The 20,738-nt window shown below is 38.5% G+C and overlaps 1 protein-coding gene across 1 annotated transcript in view; it reads left to right on the top strand.

Annotated features, from left to right (window-relative positions):
* Positions 1 to 20,738, top strand: part of LOC150080530 (thrombospondin type-1 domain-containing protein 7A-like) — a 1,074,234-nt gene that overhangs the window by 111,223 nt on the left and 942,273 nt on the right. The window contains exon 2 of the mRNA XM_090380722.1: positions 8,410 to 8,507. Coding sequence (XP_090236848.1) covers positions 8,501 to 8,507 — 7 coding nt within the window. The 5' untranslated portion in view covers positions 8,410 to 8,500. The remainder of the gene's footprint in view (positions 1 to 8,409; positions 8,508 to 20,738) is intronic.

Genomic DNA, 20,738 nt, shown 5'->3' with positions numbered 1-20,738 from the left:
GAGTGGAGAAAATTTGACCAGTCGCTTTTTTATGATACTGTGGCCGAGGTAATCGGTCTCGGTCAGTTGTTTCCGGTATAACACAAAATAGACATTGATCATTGTTTACGCACAATTAACGGTTCAAATTAAAATATATCTTTAAAGATAATGGTGCTGTTCGTTTTAGAATTCAAAACGACAAACTGTAATTTGATTTTGAATTTTAAAAGTTGAAGATTCGCTCTGCTTTGAAAGCTTCTTGGTGCCTCGTATTTTTATCCGCGTTTATTATTTTTATTTTATTTCTTCTTAACTGATCTTAATTGCTTTTTATTGCTTTTTTGTTTTATCAATTGTCAAATAATGATTTTATCTATTTTTAAATTTATTTGGATCGCATTTTAGCCCTGACACATCCGAGTCGCCAAACGCGCGAGTATACTCGTAGGAGTTGTAGTTTCAGTTGATCATAGTTCGAGCTCATCTAACTATCAAATACAGTGACGTTCTTGTATTCTTTATTTCGTAAGCTCCTGTGACCGCCCTGTATCCGTTCAAGTGCAGAAACATAAAATTTACTATTAAAATATTAATTTTTTCGAATAATTATGGTTAATTACTTAATTTATCCAATTACCGTTAATTAATTACTGATGCCTCGTGATTTTAGTTTGGCTCTGCTTAAATTGTAAACAATCAAATCCTATGCTCGTTACCATGTTTCTTCAATATTCTTGGTACACGATTAGATGCTAAAAGTAGTGTCAGATGGATTTAATATATAGACAGAACGACATGGAGATTTGTTCTTGCCATGGCAGTCCATTGCAGTTCATTATAGCTATGCTAAAGGATTTAACTGAGCTTCTATTAGATAACTTAATGCCAAAACAACTGGTGGTGAAGTGCTTCACAATATGAGATCGAGTGGCAAACATAGTTTGCTCGTTGCTACATACACAATGAGGCTATTCCCTACTTGTATAACAATTTAAATGAGGATAGTTAAATCCCTTAGCATGTCAGCAACAGATTTGAAATTGGAAGCTTGGCTGTAATTCTGTCTGTTCATTACAACTTAATTGTCTATGATGGTTGCCCTCGTAATTACACAGTGTTTATAATTACCGTCCTCCCGACACCGTGTAGAAAAGGCTTGGATCAGAACCTTTCCGTAAAGTGAGGAACTTTTACAAGCTTTGTTCTTTTTTCACTACGTGGCTGAGTTGGTCGGCCTCGGCGAGGACATCAATTTTTTTTTTTTTTTTTTTATAGAAACTCGGATTTTTCGTACAGCAAATCAGGCAAACCAACCGGAGGACACACGTAATTTATGGACTTAATGCACACATGTGGATGACGCTGTTCACGAGTTACTTTAATATGATAATTTCTTTTTGCTTATGATAACTTCAGTGGTGACTGAGAAGAGTGACTGTTATGCTTTATTAGTACCATGAGCTAATAACGTATTGGACCGCTATTGGCCGTAATCACTACTCCGAAACGAAATGGCATGAGGTCAACAGTGTTTGAAAGTGACATGTGAAATATCGGATCATTAATGTAACTAAACTCTTAATCCCTGGAGTGACGTCGGTAGAATGCTGTGTTGATGAACACGCCTTTCCAGTTCATCCTACAGTGGAATTAGATTGAGATCCGAGGACTGGACTGGCCAGGGAAGATGTTAGAATTCTTTCTCGTGGTTCTCAGACCACCCTTTCACACATCTGCCACAGTGGATGGCAATCGCTTTGTTCCCCCTACACTGGGATAAGGCGGGACAGCAAGAGTGTGCCACGAAAAAATGCTCCAAACCACTTCCTTCAGCAACCCGTACTATGTTCGTGTCAGACGGTATCTGGGATTTCTCCCATCTTCGCACTGTCGGCTCACAGCAGGATAGATCCACAGCCTCGTTCGCCTTCCTCCATATTATGTGAACTCCTCCATCTGTGCTGGAAAGCATAACTGAAACTCATCGGGACCCATTGCTTTCCTTGATTTTTCTTGCGTCTATCCTTTGCTTTCCTGCTCAAGCCGAATTGTACGTCTGGTTGGTGTCCGAGGGCAGTGGTTCGGCGAGTCTCCTACTCCTCTAGTGTAGTCTTTGAGGCGTTTTCGCATGGCTTGGGTATTGATGCCTTGTGATGATCCTCTGCTAAAGACTGGAATGACACCAGTCTCCGAAGAGTCCACAAGTGCTTACCAGCTTGTCGTCGAACTTATTTGGGCACGTGTTGGACAACACGCGATATAGTGAATTTCTGTACACGTCACACGCATGTGACCTCTTTAATTTACAGTTTTTCATAGATTGTTGCATATAACCCAAATCTTGGGATCCTGAATATAAAACCAAATCTTAGGTTATATTCACGATCCGAATAAAGTGACCAGGCAGTGTAGGCGGAGAAATTCACGAAGAAAGTTATCTCGCGTAGTTTCCAGTTTATTAAAAATATTGTTTGTCACTGGTGAGAAGAGGGTGAAAATAAGTCATTTTAAAGTTAAAAATACTGTATCTTTAATGGTAGTGGTATTGTTTATTTTAAAATTCAAAATCACAAATTCCAGTTCATTATATTCAACAAATTAAATTATGAAGTAACATTGCTGGGAGAAACGGAAGATGCGGGGTTGTGGAGGACACGATAAGATTTGACATTGTTGTTAAAGAATTCTGCAGAGAAACTGAATTTATTTCCTTTCCTGTCTAAATACGGGAAAATTCTGCGTACATCTGCTTAGAGCAGTGACTCACTCATCAGAAGGCGAACTCTCAGATTATGATATAATAATAATAATAAAATTCTTTATTCATAGCAATGTAGGACACGATTCCCGCTAATCAGAGGAATCTTACAATTAACTGGACACATTACATTCAATACATAAAAAAACTACGTGGGTACACAGCTAATATTGCATTAACTGTATTTTATTATTTATATCAATATATTTTATTATAATAATAATTTTCTGTTTATACTCCGGCACGACAACCAAGCCAGTAGAGTTTACAATAAATCGTCGATACAAATATTTATCGTATTTAGTAGTCAGGGGCTCGAACCCCGGTCCACTCAAAGGAACACAGATTAAGCGCCATTGTGTGCTTCCTCGCATATAACCAGGTGCTGGGCCGGGATGTATCTCAGATTTATGCAGAGCTGTGATTTTAATGTTGTATAGGGTAGATGAGCCCAATTGTTGGCCCACTTTAGGACCCAGAATTCCAGACCCCCAGAGCGTCTTCATACTGGACATAGGAGAAGCCGACAAAACTTCAATACCATAACTGATGATAGAACTAATATAGTAGAGGAGAAATTTTCTGACAGTTTCCTTGTTGTGCGCTCCACAGAGATCAAGTTTCATACCCCAGAAAGCCCGTAATGCTCTTGAACACAGTTCCTGGATTTGTTCCTTATCGTTAATGTTTCGTCCATTACCACTCCTAGGAATTTTACTGAATGAGTGGCGACGAGAACATGCCCCCAATGGGGCGATGCAGAGAGGCTGCTGGATTGAGGTCTGCTTGAGCTCTAGGTGAGAAGATGATATATTTGGACTTTTCAGGGTTTATTTTCAGCCCAAAATGAGTAGCGTACTCGCAGAAAGAGGAGAGATATTTGTTCAGGATGACAGAATTCGATAATTCCTCTGTCTGGTCTGATGAGGTGTTAGCCGGGCTTGAGAGGTAACATACAATGTCGTCGGCGTAGGCCATAAACGCAGATATTTCATTCATTAGTGGAATAAACTCCTCTGACCGTTTGGTCGTCCCGGAGTATAAATAGAAAATTTATTTATTTATTTATTAAATATCGCTGAAAAAAGCAGTGCCGACAACGATCCACCTTGGGGTACACCGACTTCCACCTGTTTTGTGATGCGGTTATTCCCTTGCTGGAAGGTAAGGCACCTCTTGGTCAGCAAATTTCTGAGGAGCTTCGAGACATTATCCGTGAAACCGTAGCAGTTCTCCAGGAGGCACATAAGTGGCTTAACTTGCACTGAGTCAAAGGCCGCTTTCAGATCCAGAAAAACAACATGCATATCATAGCCTTTCTCCCAGGCTTGAAGGGTTTTCAAATTCATAGCCTGCATGCATGTTATTGGCGAACTTTGTGAGAGCGCGCAATGTGTATGCTGAGGTCTCTGGGAAAGGATCTGATTGGCAACCACATTAAACAAACACTTCTCCAGGCATTTGAGAAAAGAGAAGGAGATTGAAATAGGCCTATAGTCAGCAGTAGAGGTTGAAATCTGCACCTTTGGAATTGGGATGACTCTATAATTTAGCCAAGCGTTTGGAACGCCTCCCTATTGTAAAATTCTGTTAAACAACTTTGTCAACTCATCGCTGATGAAATAAGAGGCAACTTTAAGGCAAAAGGTGGGAATAGAGTCACTTCCCATTGATTTCTTATTGGACAGGGCGTTGATGGCTTTGATTAGCTCCTCTTCGCCAATCGTCACGTTAATGAGATTAGTTATGTCAAGTGTGCACTGTTCCAGGGGGGGAGTCCGCAGCTGCACTGTCTGTTTTGACGAACCGGGTTACATGATCGCACCATTCGGACAGGTCTAAAGATTCTACTGACCGGATGTGATTGGCCCACCAGGATCGCTGGCCACACGCTGTCCTCTTCTCCATGAACGAGTTTATAGCCTGCTTTTTGGATTTATGGAAACTGTATCTGGCTATTGAGTACGCTGAATATGATCTTTCTGTGGGTGATCTCTTGAATTGGGCATGTAGCCGTTGTTTTTCTTTAAACTGGTGCATAAGGATGCTGTACCGCCACGGCTTCGAGTGTGAGCAGATGACGCAAACTCTTGACATGGCCACTCTAGCAATGAAAGACAACCATTTCTGAAGCCAAAATGCAGCTTCCTCTATATGGATTTCACTGAGAGTTCGCCAGGGGTAGAGCCTAAACAGATCCATTGCTGTTTCAATTTTTAGGTATTTTGGATCATATACAGCTTTCCTGATCTTTTCAATCGAGTTCGATTGGTTTGATTGGTTATAGCATTCTTTCAACAGGATGAGAGAAGCTTCAATTGGCCTTTGGTCGGAGGGAAATGCCGAATTAGAACTGATTACAGCTTCGACACTCCCATGGCTGGAAAAGATTCTCTTTAATGTGGCTTCTCCGCGAGAGGGGGGGAGGACACAGATGCAATGGATGTTGAGACTCGACAGATCCGAAATTAACTGATCGAGGAGCTTTGATGCAGCTGGCAGGGGCAGGTTGAAGTCTCCGAGAATTATTACTTTCTGGTTGCACTTGATAGAGGTCAGGAGTCAAGCAAAAAAATTATTAATACATTGGTCTGCAACGGGTGGGGGTAAGTAAACTGCACATACTAGCAACTGTAGCCCATCGACTAGATAGCAGCCCCGTGCAGCCTCAAAATCGTTTCCAGGATATGCATAAGCCTTGATCAGAGGAAACTGTTGCCTTTGTCAAATTAAGACTCCCCCTCCTTTCCTATCCGCCAGAATAGACTGATAACCGATGTTGGCGGTTAAAGGCGATATGTCCATGTCATCACGAAGCCAGGTTTCAATAAGGATAACAAAGTCGTAATCCGCACTTAGAAGTATGTAAATCAGGGCACTGATGTGCTCTCCGAATGATTGATTGTTATGGGGATTTAGCGATTCAGATCATTTTGCGCAGTATTATGTTTGTAAATTGGACGTTTATTTGGGTGTGGTCGGTTCACCTGTTTGCTGGACGAAAAACTGAGTCACTGGGAGAAAACGCCATGCAATCCTCATCTGAGACAGACTAACTCAGCGAAATTGAGAAAATGCCCATAAAAATTCCTCACGTCATCGACGGGATTCGAACTAGTCTTTTCCCACCCGATGTGGAGAGGATGACGATTAAGTCAACTGTCTTACCCGAGTGTCTTTCCGAATGAGTTACATATCAAGTTTTGTTGTTGTAGAGTTTTAGGAGCAGTGGCTACTAAGGCCATATTGCTCCGTGTATATTGTCTGTAAATTGCGCGTGTTCTGAAATCGATTTTCTGTTTTCTGGACGTAAAACCTGAGTTTCCGAGAGAAAAAACCATGCTACCTTTGCCTGAGATCGACAAACTAAGCCATATTATGAAAAGGCCCATTAAAATTCCTCCCTTCATTGACGGGACTCGAACTCAGGTCTTTTCCACCGGTGTGGGGGAGGACGGTTATCCTACCAACTGTGCTACCCACGAGGGCTTACATATTAAGATACATGATCATCCATTATACCAACTCTTAGTTTCACAACTTGGCCGAGTTAGTCGGTCTCAGGCGAGGGTAGTATGGTTTTTCTCTCAGAAACTTGGATTTTCATTAAGCAAACAGAAAATCGACTCCAGAACACACCCAATTTACAGACAATATACAAGGAGCAACATGGCCTTAGTCGCCAATGCTCCTAAAATACAATAATAATAACAACCAACTGTTAGGGGAAAATTGTTGAGACTTTTTTTTCCCTCTACCTTTTCTAGATGCTAAGATTATGTGTCAAGGCGATTTTTAATTTTAATTTTTAAATCTGCGTATTTTGAAATGTAGGAGGTAACATTTTGAAGGTAGAGCCAAAATATTTTTTTGTTTATTGATCACAATGTTTCATTATTATGAACAATAAAACAAATCGATATTTTAATTTGGTGGTCCGCCAGCAAAGCTAGGAATCAAAAGGAGTCCGTGGTCGAAAAAAGATTGCGTGACAGTGGCTGATTATATATTTCGCCTAGGTTGCTTGAGAATAATTTAGAGCCACTCACGAATACATATCAAAAATAACTACGCGTATAATTTTGGCACTTAGTATTAAATTTGGAAAAGCAATACAAACTTTTAAAGGCAAAACTTTCATAAAATTCAATTTTTTGTTAGAAATGAACATCGAATTCAAGAAAATTTTAGGGTATAACCTGAAAACTTATCGGCAACTCTCTAAATTACAATGATGGAGCTTTTCTCCTATCAGATTCATTCATATTTCATAAGAAATATAAGATATTACACCCAGAAAAATCCTTTTCTGAAAGATTGTTATTTACAGTTGTTCGCTAGAGTTGAAGATAGATGGTCCTATTATCGCCGTACTTCCTAGGAATATCTGTTTTCCAATCCATGTAACACTATGGAGCACTTTAACCCGAAGGAGAGTGCAGTGTATACCACGAAATTTGTGACCATTTTTTATCGGCTCTGGGTATCCATTTTCATGCAATAGGTGTACACGGTCGAGAAAATTTTTACTGTGCGGCATACTCAAACTGACAAGGGGTATTAGAGCAGATCTATGGCTGCGCTTTCCTTCCTGTCTCCACCAAACAAATATCCAATAAAATGTGCCCTGAAAGTATATTAAATGACACGTTTTTCCATAAAAATTTAGAAATTCGAAGCTCATGTAATAAATTCTTTTAAATACTTTAAACTTGAATTACTACTGAATTATTCTACGACTTCGTTTCATTTAAAAGCACGATTGTGATTTGTGTTTGGTATGTCCAATGTTTTCGAGATTAATTTTGAACTCAATATTAGAAATTTACTAGCAAACATGATTTGACGGGTCTAGTATAAACTTAGGGATGCAAGAAAGTCGTTATTGTTAAAAATCCTACGCAAGGAAATATTTTAAGGAAAAATGTTTACGAAGGTCTCGCAATGGATTCTATTGAACATCTGTCTTTTTTGTCATTTTCTTAAAGTCTTCTTTGAAAGACTTTAAGAAAACTAGTATGCTTGCAGAAATATTTTGTTGGTTTCCTCTCTGCCTATTGTAGTCACCATTGCAAAACTTTTTATACAGAATTTGCCTCTGAGAGTTGAAGTAAAATCGATATTATTGGAAAATTCTAGTTGTTCACTAATTCACTTACAGAAATTTCAGAGAGTGGGCAACTATTTGACGAATGAAGAATGATAATTCAATTTGAGATTTTCTGTTCAGCATTCTTGGAGAATCAAAACTGAGATTCTCTCTCTCATTTCATTACATTATGACAATCAATACATTTATTTGGTGGTGGTGTTGTGTAGTGCGTGAAGTTCGTAATTAAAGCGAGGAGTTTATAGCTTTTGCTTTGTTTAATACACTGATAAATATTTTTAAAATTCTTAACATTTTCGCTTCAATTTATAGGCCTTTATTTTTTAACGTAGTTCAACTTTTCTTAAGGGTTGAAACGTGTTTAAAAAAGTTAACGGCCGAAGTATTCTGTAAAATGTTTGATCGGTTAATTGCCAGTACTTTTTTCTCTAATTATTTTGAGTGTTATGAAGAACAGGTATCACAAAGAATTATCTGTTTTGTGTTATTATACAATATTTGATTTACATTTATGATATAAATCTGTTAACGATTCTCGTTTTTATATATCTTTCTATAGGAATCTTACCTGCAAAATACCATCTTAACATTTCGAAAATAACAAAGATAAAGAACTTCCCATGGGAAGGTAAAGGTTTTCCTAAAGATTCATGTCCGGTAAGGAATTTTTTTTTACTAAGGTATTTATTTCTACTGTGATGAAAACAAGAGATAATAATTATCCGAATATTTTTCTACTACTGTATACTTGTATAAAACGATACCTGATCACTTTCCATTATTACAATTATATCAAAAGTTTCAGCATATTTACCCTTAAATTATCTAAATTATCTTTCTGTAGACTTTATATAATTAATATATATCTTTACAGGGTTACTTAGGAGAAAACTAATAAACTATACTAAAACAGTAAAAAGGCTTTATTCCTCACAACTATGCTATAGAACTTTTCCTGTGCCAAACTGTTGTTCAGCCAGTGAGTGATCAGCCACTTAGTGATGAGTAGTGGACTAATAACTATCCGAAAAAAAAATACTCTGACATTCATCCGAAGTTCGAATATCACCTGGAGAAAGCTTGGAAATTTTCAATTTCAATGATTCGATTTCATTGGAAAATAAACATCCAGTCCAGGCATGATACTTTATGTTATGCAGATGATATGAAGCTCCTCACACCGATTTCTTCACACGATGATCTTCTTGTGATAACAGCATCCATTAATAATATATTCATGGAATTTGCAGTACCTGAACCAGTTCGGATTAAAAATAAATCCAGAAAAATCTGAGTTTATGATATTTTCCTTAAAGAAAACGCCTTCTTATATTCAGCCAACACTGTATAATTCTCCTATTCGCATTGTGAATAAGCATACTGATCTCGGGGTTGTTTTTGATCCTAAGCTCTGCTTCAGTAACCACATTGACAAGCTGCTTGCCCTGGCAGATCAACTCCGATGGATTGTCAAATAGCGTTTACGTTACATTAATGAAGTCACAACTACTAGAAAATATATAAAAACCACAGTATACGCTCCGTTTTTTTTTTTTGTGCAGAGGTATGGGCATCCACTGCCTCCTAGCACAATCAGGCCACTTTTTCTGTTGAGCTTGGCTCTTAAACTGGGCCATAAACAAACATAAACTTCCTCCACAGCTAAGGACAATTGAAATGGCCAGTTTGATTCCAATTCACAGGCTCCCCATGCTAATTAGGGTGAAACGCCTTACCACGACTGTCAAAATGATTGTTTGGCTGTATTTCGGTACCATTATTTTGTGGCCTGTGCTCTTGGAGAGTCTCTCAGTCTTCCTTCAGAGCGACTCCAACTCTGTGCCCACATCTCAGCCGTCTCCACCTATCCGATAGGTTTCTGTCTTTTCAGTTACTTTCATGTGCCCAGTCCTTGGATGCTGGTCTTAATAAGTTCGCTTGTGACAGGGAATACAGACGCCGCATCCTTGAATTGTACTTGCCTTCCCTGATCCTTCTCCTCAAAGTCGCCTTAATGCCGCAAGCCAACAATACCATCTGATATGAAATAAAAGGAAAGGAAACTGCAGCCATTATCAATCTACCGTAGGATGGAAGCTTCTCAATGATTCATGTTGAGGGAAATGTACCATAATCTATGCTGGTCCACTGCGGGTTAGCAGATCGAACGTATTTAGCAGTCAGGAGCTTGAACCCTGGTCTACTCAAAGTGCTGCAACACTTCCGCTCCTCACCACTCGGCTACGGAAGCCGTCTGATGTGAAGATGGCATACTAACTTTTCAGTATGACAGTGAGTAATGATGAACTATCTGCTTCTGTTCAGCGAAAAGAACGTTGCCTGTTTTATATTACTATATGAAATTATTTCTTTCCACCAATATCTTCCTTGTATATTGTGGAGCAAATAACTGCATTATAGTTTTGAGCTGTATTTGTTTTGAGTTGTATTTCCTTTTATGAGTCCACACATGCATTTCCTTCTGTTCCATTTATCAATGTTCTCTATTTATTATTATATTGTATTATAACTGTTAACCACTGGCCTGGTGGCCGTGAAGAGCAATGGCAATGTATCGATTTGTATTATTATTATTATTATTATTGCAATAAAGATTTGTCTAATAATAATGCTTGAAGAGATCATCAGTGCATTCAGGAACTGAGAAACTTGCAGTTTGAGAATCCCGAAGCGCTCACTAAGAGACTGTCTGTTCCCCTTTGTCCGTAATGGGCCTTTATTTGATGAAAAGACGCTTACCCTAACAGTAAAATGTTTCATAGTACTTGGACGTACAGGAACTGGTTGTTGTAGGTTTTTAGGCCCATTAGAAACTTAGGTCATATTGTGCCGTATATAATGTTCGTAAATTGTTTGTGGTCTATGGTCGATTTGCTGTTTGCTGGACGAAAACTCGAGTTTTCGGGAGAGAGAGAAAAAAAGCATGCTATCCTCACCTGAGACCGACTAACCATCCACATTGTGAAAAGGACCCATAAAACTCCTAGAGTCATTGACAAGATTTGGACACTAATATGGTGTTGGGCCACCCTTTTCTTTTAAATCAGTTTGTAATCTATGTTGAATAGATTAAAATAAATCTTTAACTTTCTTAAGAGGAATATTGGACTGGTCTTCATGGAGGAACGTTTCAAGCTGTTTGAGTGATAAAATATACTTGTCATTCTCCTCTCCAAATACGCCTACGATGGCTTAACTTTAATCTGGAGATTGTGCCTGGCTGTGTGTATTGGAATATTATCGTCTGGAACCATGGCATCGTTTGTGGAAAACAACGTTTGCACCATTGGATGAACCCAATCATTCAGCATATCAATGACAGTGATTTTCCGTTCAGGGTAATGATAGGACCAAAAAATACCAAGATACTGCTACCAAAAACATTGTTGATTCTCTTCCACCTCTTTGTTTGAACGGTTGGCAGGGGACAGTAAAGATGATGCGCTTTCTTTGACATTAACCAAACGGAAACTCTCTCTGATGTTGGGAAAAAAAGTGTGAATGAAGTTGTCCGAAACTAGGACATGGTTCCAATCATCAAAAGTCCAGTTTTTGAGCTCCTTCCTCTATTGCATCCTCTTTCTAGAAGTGCCATGTAATGAGTGGCTTAGAAATAGCGCCCTACCATAAATTTCAGCTTCGCGAAGTTCTTGCCGAACTGTTTTGATAGAAAATGGATTGCTAGACTCACGTTAATCTTGCGGTTATTTCTGAGGCAGTATTTTAAACCTTTTCGGGCTACAGTCGTTTTCATTGTCCAGCTATCTGTTTCAGTCAGCTTTGATTTTCTTCCACAATTCGTCCCATCAGATTTTGTTTTTCCATTCTTGGCGAATATAGACGTCCATTTCGATACAGTTTCTCTGTATATATTAAACAAATCAACAGTTTTAGTCATCGATGCTTCTGCTAAATGTGCACTAACAATTTACCATTTAACCTCTTTGGAATTCAGACGGAGCGGTCATTTTCTTCATGTTCCTTTTTAGATTCCCTCTAAATAAATACCAGCTTTTGCTGGCTTTCATTCACGGTACTGTCTGCTAGAAACAAACAAACAAACAAAAAATCATCACTGCGTATTCATAAATACATACGTCATACAGCCATTACAAAACTACTACTTTCATATTAAGTGTTTCCATTATTTTGTCCACTCTATTAGACTTTATATGGAGTAATAATGTTGGCAAAAGACCCCGAAGGAAGCAATCAAAACCCCCTTTCTCCTCTAATTCACAATTCTGTCCTTCTGACATTTCGAACATTGAGCACAAAATTGCTTTCATTACATCTCTCAGTTCCTATTGCCTATCTCTGAATTTCTCATCATTTCTCTCGCTCATTGTGCAATAATAACATCCGAGCAGATTTCACTCCGAAGCATCACAAACATTCTCACTCCGTTGTGGAGAATTTGATGTCTCTCATCATCCACTGCTGTAGTCGACTGATTGCCACGAGAATTATTTATGCATAGATAATTTGAATTTTATAATAATACTATACACATAGTACAGTATTTGTTATTTAGGCTCAGGCTTTATTATTTTGAATTCTTTAAATCCGAATTCCAGGTTTAATAGATGGATTCTGTAAATTATAAGATTTACTTTAGAAATTAGGTTTGCTTATGCGATATCTCTTCTTATTTCGTGCAATTTATAAAATACGCGTATAAAAATTAAATTGTACGAGTTAAAAGAAAAATTGTGCGAATAAAGGACATAAAAGTTCTTCCCGAGCTTTCTCACAATCTGAAATTCTAGCGTTGGAATCGACAGCGTCTAAGAAATCAAGTGATTCGAATCGCTGTCGTGCGTAGGAGGGCCATCTTAGAGCCATAGCTGTATTGCAGAAGTATTTGAACAGAAATAAAATTATACGAGAAACAGCAGCATAAGCTTATTAAGGGGAAGAAAATAAAAAGAAAATCATACCTAATTGATATAAGTTACTATGAGGTTGGCAAAATAAAACAGATTTTCTAAAAATCGAGAGATTTAGGAGGCAGGACATTCACAATGCTAAGTTGCGACATGGCTTGGTGTCTCACATGACATGTTTGCTGATGATGACACTTTGTCATCATCAGCAGGTTGTAGAATTGATTCTCCAGATTTTTCGTAGACTCCAAATCAGGGTCGTAAGCCATCAACAGTGCCATGGTAAAATTTCTCACTCTCTCTCTGTCTCTCTCTACTTACCCCTGCAATTGACGCTTGAACGCTGCCCAGTTACTCGAACGCTTTGAGACAGCGACAGAAGCACGGATGTCAACCCGCCAAACTATCCGAAATCGTCTGGACAGACATGAATTTCATGCTAGAAAACTTGTGGTGTGTTCCATTGAGTTTCCGGCATCGTAGCGCAAGAACGTATGCACTCGAACATCGTAATTGGATGACGAGAAATACTGCTGTATTCACTTCACAGATGGGTACAGGTACAGCTTAAGTCCAGATTCTCGTTAGATCGTAGTGTGGGCGAAGAAGGAAAGCAAAAGAACCCAGTATTCCTACAGGAAGACAGCCAGTCCAGTGGTGGAGGGGAGACTGCTGGTCTCCCCTCCACCACTGGGAATGGCAGTTCCGTGGTTGTACAGAATTTTATACCACTAGAAACGGGACTCTAACCTGTAAATAGGCATAGAGAAGAAATTTTAAAACCTGTAGTCTTTCCCTATGCTGATGTTGTCGATGAAGAGTACTTTTAGACAGACGCCAACGCTCAATCCCATAAGGCACGGCTTGTCAACAATACTCGTATGTTGGAAGAATATCGTCCTTATGGATTGGCCTGCCTGCTCCGCCGAATTGAATCCCATCTAGCACATCTGGGATGCCCTGGGAAGACGTATTTCAGGTCGTCATGGCAGTCCAGTGATACTTATCTGTTGGCAACAGCGTTTACGCAAGAGTAGATTATGAAACAACTCATCTATACCTTGATGTTACTGATGAATCGCAGGAGTGAAACATGGCTGATGGTCGCTGGAGGCCATACTAACATCGGTGTCTGTGCACATGCCATTCACAACAGTGACAAATATTGTTCCTACAATTATACTATTACATCAATACTTCATGTTCTAATAAAGCCGAAAATGCTGTTCGCTCTGGAGTTGCTTTGGAAAACACTGATCAGAATCTGACTTCTTCTTCAAATCACGAGATACATACCTCTTCACAAGACATCGGTAATGATAAGATATGCATCACATCATTACCCGATTGGTCCATTATCACAATAAGGCCCCACAGGGTTCAGTACCGGTTTTCTTGTTGTTTTTAATATTTATTATTAATATTTAAGAAGGTATAACAAATGTGTTGTAAACGTTTTTCGATTATGCAAGGATTGGTTAACCATAGTAGAAAAGGTATGCTGTTTCAACAAGATCTGATAATTTATTTGGCCAGAAAAATGCCCTTTAAACCATAATGCCAGTAAATGTACGGTTCTACTTTTGGGTAATAGCAATCTTAAATTATCTTGAAATAAACGTAAGGTAGTCGATAATGGCAAGATTTGGACGTATTTGTACAATCTGACATGAAGTCCTCTGAACAGTGCAGAAAGGCAACTAGAGAGCACATGGGGGTTTCACCTATGATACACAGAAATTCTGTTAGTAGAAACCGAGAGGTAATTATTACATTATATAAGGTGTTGCTTACCCTCGTCATGAACGTCTGTGTAAAGGTTTGGAGACGCCTTTTCAGAAAAAAAACGTGATTATGCTGAAAAAGCGGCAGCGAAGAAAACAAAAGAGTTAATTACAGCTACACAAAGAAGTATTAGTACAGAGACAGAGACAGAGAGAGAGAGAGAGAGAGAGAGAGACTTTAGTTTTGCATATCGAAAAGTCCAGGCCAAACCAGAAATCTGTTAGAAAAAACGAATGAAGATATTAATAACGTGGTTTGATTCAATGATTTGACAATGGTTTGATTCAACTGAATAATGGGATATCTTTTTTTTTTTGTAGGTGGTACAGACTTAAATGGACAAGTACTTAAATTAAGACAGGATAGTTAGCTTGTCTTCTTCTTCTTGTACTTAGTGGATTTTAGGCTTATGAAGCCTGTACCAGTATATCTCTCTTCAAAGAGCTGTTCGATCTATCTCTTTCTGGGACATCCTCTGTTTCTTCTTCCATTAGGTGTATTGTTCATTACCAATTTTGGTAGTCTGTTCCTACTCATTCTCTTTACGTGTTCTTTCCATTTTAACTGATAATTTTCTTCTATCATGTTGGAGGTGTTTAGTTAGATTGTATATAAGAAAATTTTCTCTTAGTATTAACTGTTGGTACAATTCACAGCATAATCTTGAAGAACTAGAGAGTTAAGTAAATTTAAAGAAGGGTTGTACAGATATTTATATAAAACCAGATAACTATTTTTAGTTTTTATTTATTATTTTTTTTAAACCGGTGCTAAGTAACCTGGCTTTCTTGCATCATTTTGTATTCATTTACATGCACTAATTGAGGGAGACCGTGTCTTCGATCGCTGGTGGCACATGCCTGTTGTAGTTATGCCAAAATTCCCCTAGTCAGTCCGAAGAAATTTCAATCTCGAATCTTCCTAAACGAGTGCAAGTGGCGACACTACTAAACTGTTGTGAGGTACTGCTGAAGATTAGTAGATTAGTCTTTAAGATCAGTAAAGAAAGCTCCATAAAGAAAGCCTTCTTTTGTACATACTCTGTATTTCGTTCAGAAAAAAAGTAAATAAAGTTGCACTTAAGTATGTTAAAAATAATTTATGACGTTTGGGAATTTTCAAGAGAACTGCATTTTACTTATTCATGAATGCAACAGCCTGTTCAATAAGTGCTGTTTTACTTCTTGAAAGCCCATTAGAAAATATTTGGGATTTGAATGTTCGAGTTTGTATCCTAATACTGTTCTGGTACATGTTTGTCTACTGTTAGCAGCTTTCCACCATCTTTCCACTTTAAAATGACAGAAAGCCACGCTTCTAAATTCTTCTTTTTCACTTGTAGCGTGGTGGTTCTAATGCAAACTCAGCTTACACATGTGGAAGATGCATTAAGCTCGCTTTTATATAGAAAATAAGCTGTTTATCGATCACATATATTTTTAGAAAGAAAATCTTCTTTTTCTAGTAAATTCCTGTAGATTTAAAAGCATCGGAACACTATTTACCAACCACATTCCTTTTTAAGTTTCGAATGAATTCTTTAGAGATTAGAAGCCCTCTTTCGATTTTGCAAAGGTTTATCATTTGTGTTCGCAAAAAGAAACAAAGTAGATATCTTAGTTAAGTTATTTACAAGTTTTGATTGATGTAATGCGAATGTTGGTTATCTTTACAGTTACATTAATGAAGGATTTTGAAAGGTTTAGGTGGATACCGTTATATTCATAGCACAGCGTTGTGATCAACGCACTACTCGATATGCCACAGTCAAAAAAAACTTATGAAATATACTAACAACGTCAGCAAGTATATTCAGGGAAAATATTGCAAAATGTTCAGCATACGAGGTATGGCAATAAAGATCCAAGACTGGCGCTGTTGCGGTCATGTTCAATTTAGTTTTAAAATAAAGGGAAGTGGTATGCTGTACTTCAAACTTCCTCCAATAGAAATGGTACAGAGATTATCCGGTAGACTGACAGGCTGGAAGCAACAACCAGTTTCGTTAGCTCCGTTATCATTTTCATCGTTTTACAACGAATATCAAATTTTGCTTTAAACTGGGAAAATCTGCAACAGAAACGTATGCAATGTTAAAAACTGTTTAAGGCGATGAAACACTAAGTCTTGCCCGTGGTTTGAATGGTTTAAAGTCGGACGCGAGGACCCAAAAAATGTGCATCCGTCAACCTCTCGAAATGAGGACACAGTTGCAAAAGTTCAGAAAATTGTGCAAGAAATCGTTGTTTGACCCTCAGAATGATGGTGACGGATATGAATAAGAGACGATTCGTCAAATTCTGCATGAAAAAGGAAGTTCTGGGCAAAATTTGTACCGCACAGATGAGCAGAAGCAACGAAGAGTGTCATCATGCGAAGACTTTACCTAGACTTGTCAAGACAATCCTGATTTTTCTCGATTGTGTTGTCACTGGAGATGAGTGTTGGGTGTTTCAGCACGACTTGGAGACGAAGCGTCAGAGCATGCAATGGACTTCAAAATCATCACCAAGTCCCAAAACGTTTTCGTTTAGAGAAGTCCAGGAACATGACGATGCTGATCATGTTTTTCGACAAACAAGGTATGATCACAAGGAATTTGTACCTGAAGGGTAAATTTGTACCTGTCAATGAGGCGTTCTATGTACAGGTGTCTCAGACTATTGAAAAGCATTTCCACGGTGAGGCCGCAGTTTCGAGAAAAAGGCAGCTGGTTCTTGTTGCATGACAATGCCCCATCCATTCTGCACTTGTTGTGAAGACATTTCTGGCGAAACATGGCATTGTACAGATCCATAATCCACCCTACTCTCCCAACTAAACTTTTAGAAAGGTGTAATAAGTGCATTCAATCAGGTGCTGATTACTTTGAATAAAAATGAAATCATTTTTGGGCTCCTTCACTTTGTGATCTTTTATTAGTCCAGGAACTTTATTGCCACTCCTCATATATTTTTAAAATATTGTGGTTTAACTAGTAATTTGGTACGTAACTCGAGTTTCCTGTCCCTAGGGAGTTATCTAAATGTGGACCAATACCTTTATTTCAAGAATTAATAACTAAGAAAACGGACTCCCAAGAATAGGGCAAAACACAATACGATTGCATGTTTTCCACAGCAATGTTTTCAAATAATGGATAGATATTTTTGTCAAATAAATTTCAAAATGTTTTTCGTTCTAGGATAATTTTCAAATATTATTATTTTTTTATATACATTATCTTGAGTTCAATTTTTGAGTATTATTGAAAAAAATTAGCTTGCAATAGTGATAGACATCTTACTGTGTGAAGGCATTAACAAACAATATTACGATTGGTTCCAGTTCAGAAAATGGTGGAACCTATAGTTCAACTCTTCGTGAAGTGTTTCAATGGGATATGGGGGCGGATCAGAGGTAATATTTTCATTATCACACTTATACGACTTATCGTTCTTTCCCACAATTCAGGTGACTTCGTCTGAGGTCAACCACCCAAAACTGAAAGTAAAACAGCGTTAAGAGGTTCTCTGTTTCTGTGATGATCAATATGGACTATGTCGAAATAAATTTTGAGGTAGAATAACCAATATTGAAGTAGAATAACCAATAACGTAACATATAATAAATAATAGAATTTAGAGGTTTTATAATTTTGATTACTAAACTGAATTACAATTTTGAATTATATAAACTAACATATATTTTAAGAAAGTTATATTAAAATACTACATAGTGCTCATTGATCATCGTTGACCAGACAGAGAACGTGGGATTACTAATTTAGAAATTAGAGTAAAAATAAGGCATATTTACCATATTTTATTTTCATTTTATTTTTATTTTATTAATAACAAGATACACAACAGGTAGCCATTAACAGTGTATCTGAGAGCAGAACAATGAACACAATTGATAACAATAATATGAAATCCAACAGGAAGATAGACATTGATATAGATTCAAACATTAAAATCATATGTACAAAAGAGGATTGCATTAAGTTAAGTTATCGGTAAAACAAGTAATAATTAATCAGTTAGAGAACAGAAAAATAATAAAACACATAATACTAATAAACTACAGTAATTAGATCAGAGCTAATCACTTTGCAGTTTAAGAGAAGAGACAAACTTGTGGATAGAGTTCACCAGTGACTGGGAGTTGTCAAAGAAGTCAATGAAAGAGTCATTTGCTGATTTGCTGAATCTGCCCAGTGGACTGAACTTCATAAAGTCCGTGGTGGCAGCGTCAAGGCGAAACGGTGTAAGATTCCTGACTTGTCTACAAGGAGCATTGAAGTTTATTTTACTCAGGATATCAGATGCTTCATAAGTTCCAGTGATTACTTTGGCTAAAAGGGTGATGTCAGCAGTAACTCTTCTGGTGCACAGAGGCCTCAGATGAAAGTAATCACACAGCGATTCATAATGCACTGAGTGATAGAATAGAGGATTGCGGTACGTAAGGTAACGGACAAAAAGTTTTTTGGACTGCTTCAATTTTGTTAGTTAAAGTCTTTGTGTGAGGATTCCAGATGGGTGAACTGAATTCAAGGATTGGCAGAACAATAGTTTATAAAGGATAACCGCATATCTGTAGTTTTTGAACTTGTATGTGTTCCGTTTGATGAATCCCAGTGTTTTGAATGCTTTGCTGGTGATTTTAAGGACATGGGTATCGAATTTAGCACTGCTGGAGAAGAGAGTCCCCAAGTCGTTAACTTGGTCACACCTTTCGATGATCACAGAGTTGATACTGTACTTCGTATTTATTAGTTGTGGAGATCTGCAGGATGAGAAGATATCCAAGCAGACGAACCACGTGTAGCCCACACTGTGTTCAAAAATGAAATGATATTGTATATAAAGTATGGCCATCTAGGGACAATTAGTAGGTGGCGACCCCTGTGTGTTTGGACGTGGTAAATATGTTAAAACGCCAATAAATAGGAAATTAGTTAGTTATATTTAAGTTCACGCAAAAAGAAGGCGATAGAGCGGTGAAATAAATAGTTAGTGAGGTAGGAGTAACAGTACCTGTACTCCACGAAGGCGAAATTATAGCAGTGTGTTTAGAAGCAGTTGTACACAGTCAGCAAGCAGTTGACGATAGCGGAAACCATTGATACGTTGTTCCACATGCACCAGGGGTACAAGTTCCTGCCGGTGAAACATTCCCCGCCGACCGGGCTAGCCAGGTGGGTAAAGGGACTGCCTGGCAACCCAAAGGTCGCGAGTTCGAATCCCGCCTCGGGCTTGGATCAGTGTAAAATGCAAAAACTTTGGGAGATGCATTATGGGCACAGAAGCCGATGCGCCAACAACTAACAAAAAAAAAAAAAAAAAAAAAAAACATACCTCACACCATACAGGCCGTCTCCACCGGCCTGCACTTTCGATACCATGCATGATGAATACAAGAACCTCACGTCGTTGACGCCAAATCCGTACACGACTTGGATGAGTCACGTTATTTAATCCACAGTGTGGAGTAAATAACGGGACTCATCCGACCAGCACACCATCTCCCAGCCTTCTAACGTCTAACTTGCATGCTCTTTGCACCAGGCGAGTCTTTTATGCCGATGAACCTTGGTTTAGAGAGGATGCCGTAGGGGTCGTCTGCTTGGATATCTACGTGCGAGCGTCCAAGATATCTGCTTGGATATCTACGTGCTGGTATGACCATGCGACGCATGGTCATGCCAGATATTGTTCCGGGTTAGCCCATGTTGTACGAGTCGTCGGACCCGGCGCTCACCTCTAACATCAACCTTTCGCTGACCTTTGCAGTTTTGCCATCTGGTCGTTGTTTGACCATTTTAACGCCAGTCTTCGCACACTTTAACAACGGCAGCTCTCGAACGCCCCACCAGTTCAGCCGTTTGGGAAATCGAGGCACCAGCTCGTCAAGCTCCCACACTCTGTCCTTTATCAAAGTCCGATAAATCCTTCCTTTTACCCATCACGCTCGGAATTTTACTACCAACTGAACCACTGACACCTTATCTATGCAACGTAGGTCGCCTAACTGCGCACTCTCGTACCTCACGTGGTCAACGGGTCGCATTCAGTTTTCATAGGGGTGGTCATAATTCAGTGATCACTCAGTATTTAATGCTTTGATGTTGATTGCACAAGTTGAACTTTTATCGCAGATGGAGGCAATCCTGAGGCATTGAAAAATGGTAACTACCATATTACTCATTTAG

This window comes from Mastigoproctus giganteus, chromosome 9, assembly GCF_048544385.1.
Source record: "Mastigoproctus giganteus isolate SK-2022 chromosome 9, ASM4854438v1, whole genome shotgun sequence".
Classification (NCBI taxonomy): domain Eukaryota; kingdom Metazoa; phylum Arthropoda; class Arachnida; order Uropygi; family Thelyphonidae; genus Mastigoproctus; species Mastigoproctus giganteus.
The sequence above is the reverse complement of the archived record's forward strand: the minus strand, read 5'-3'. Positions and strand labels throughout refer to the sequence as shown.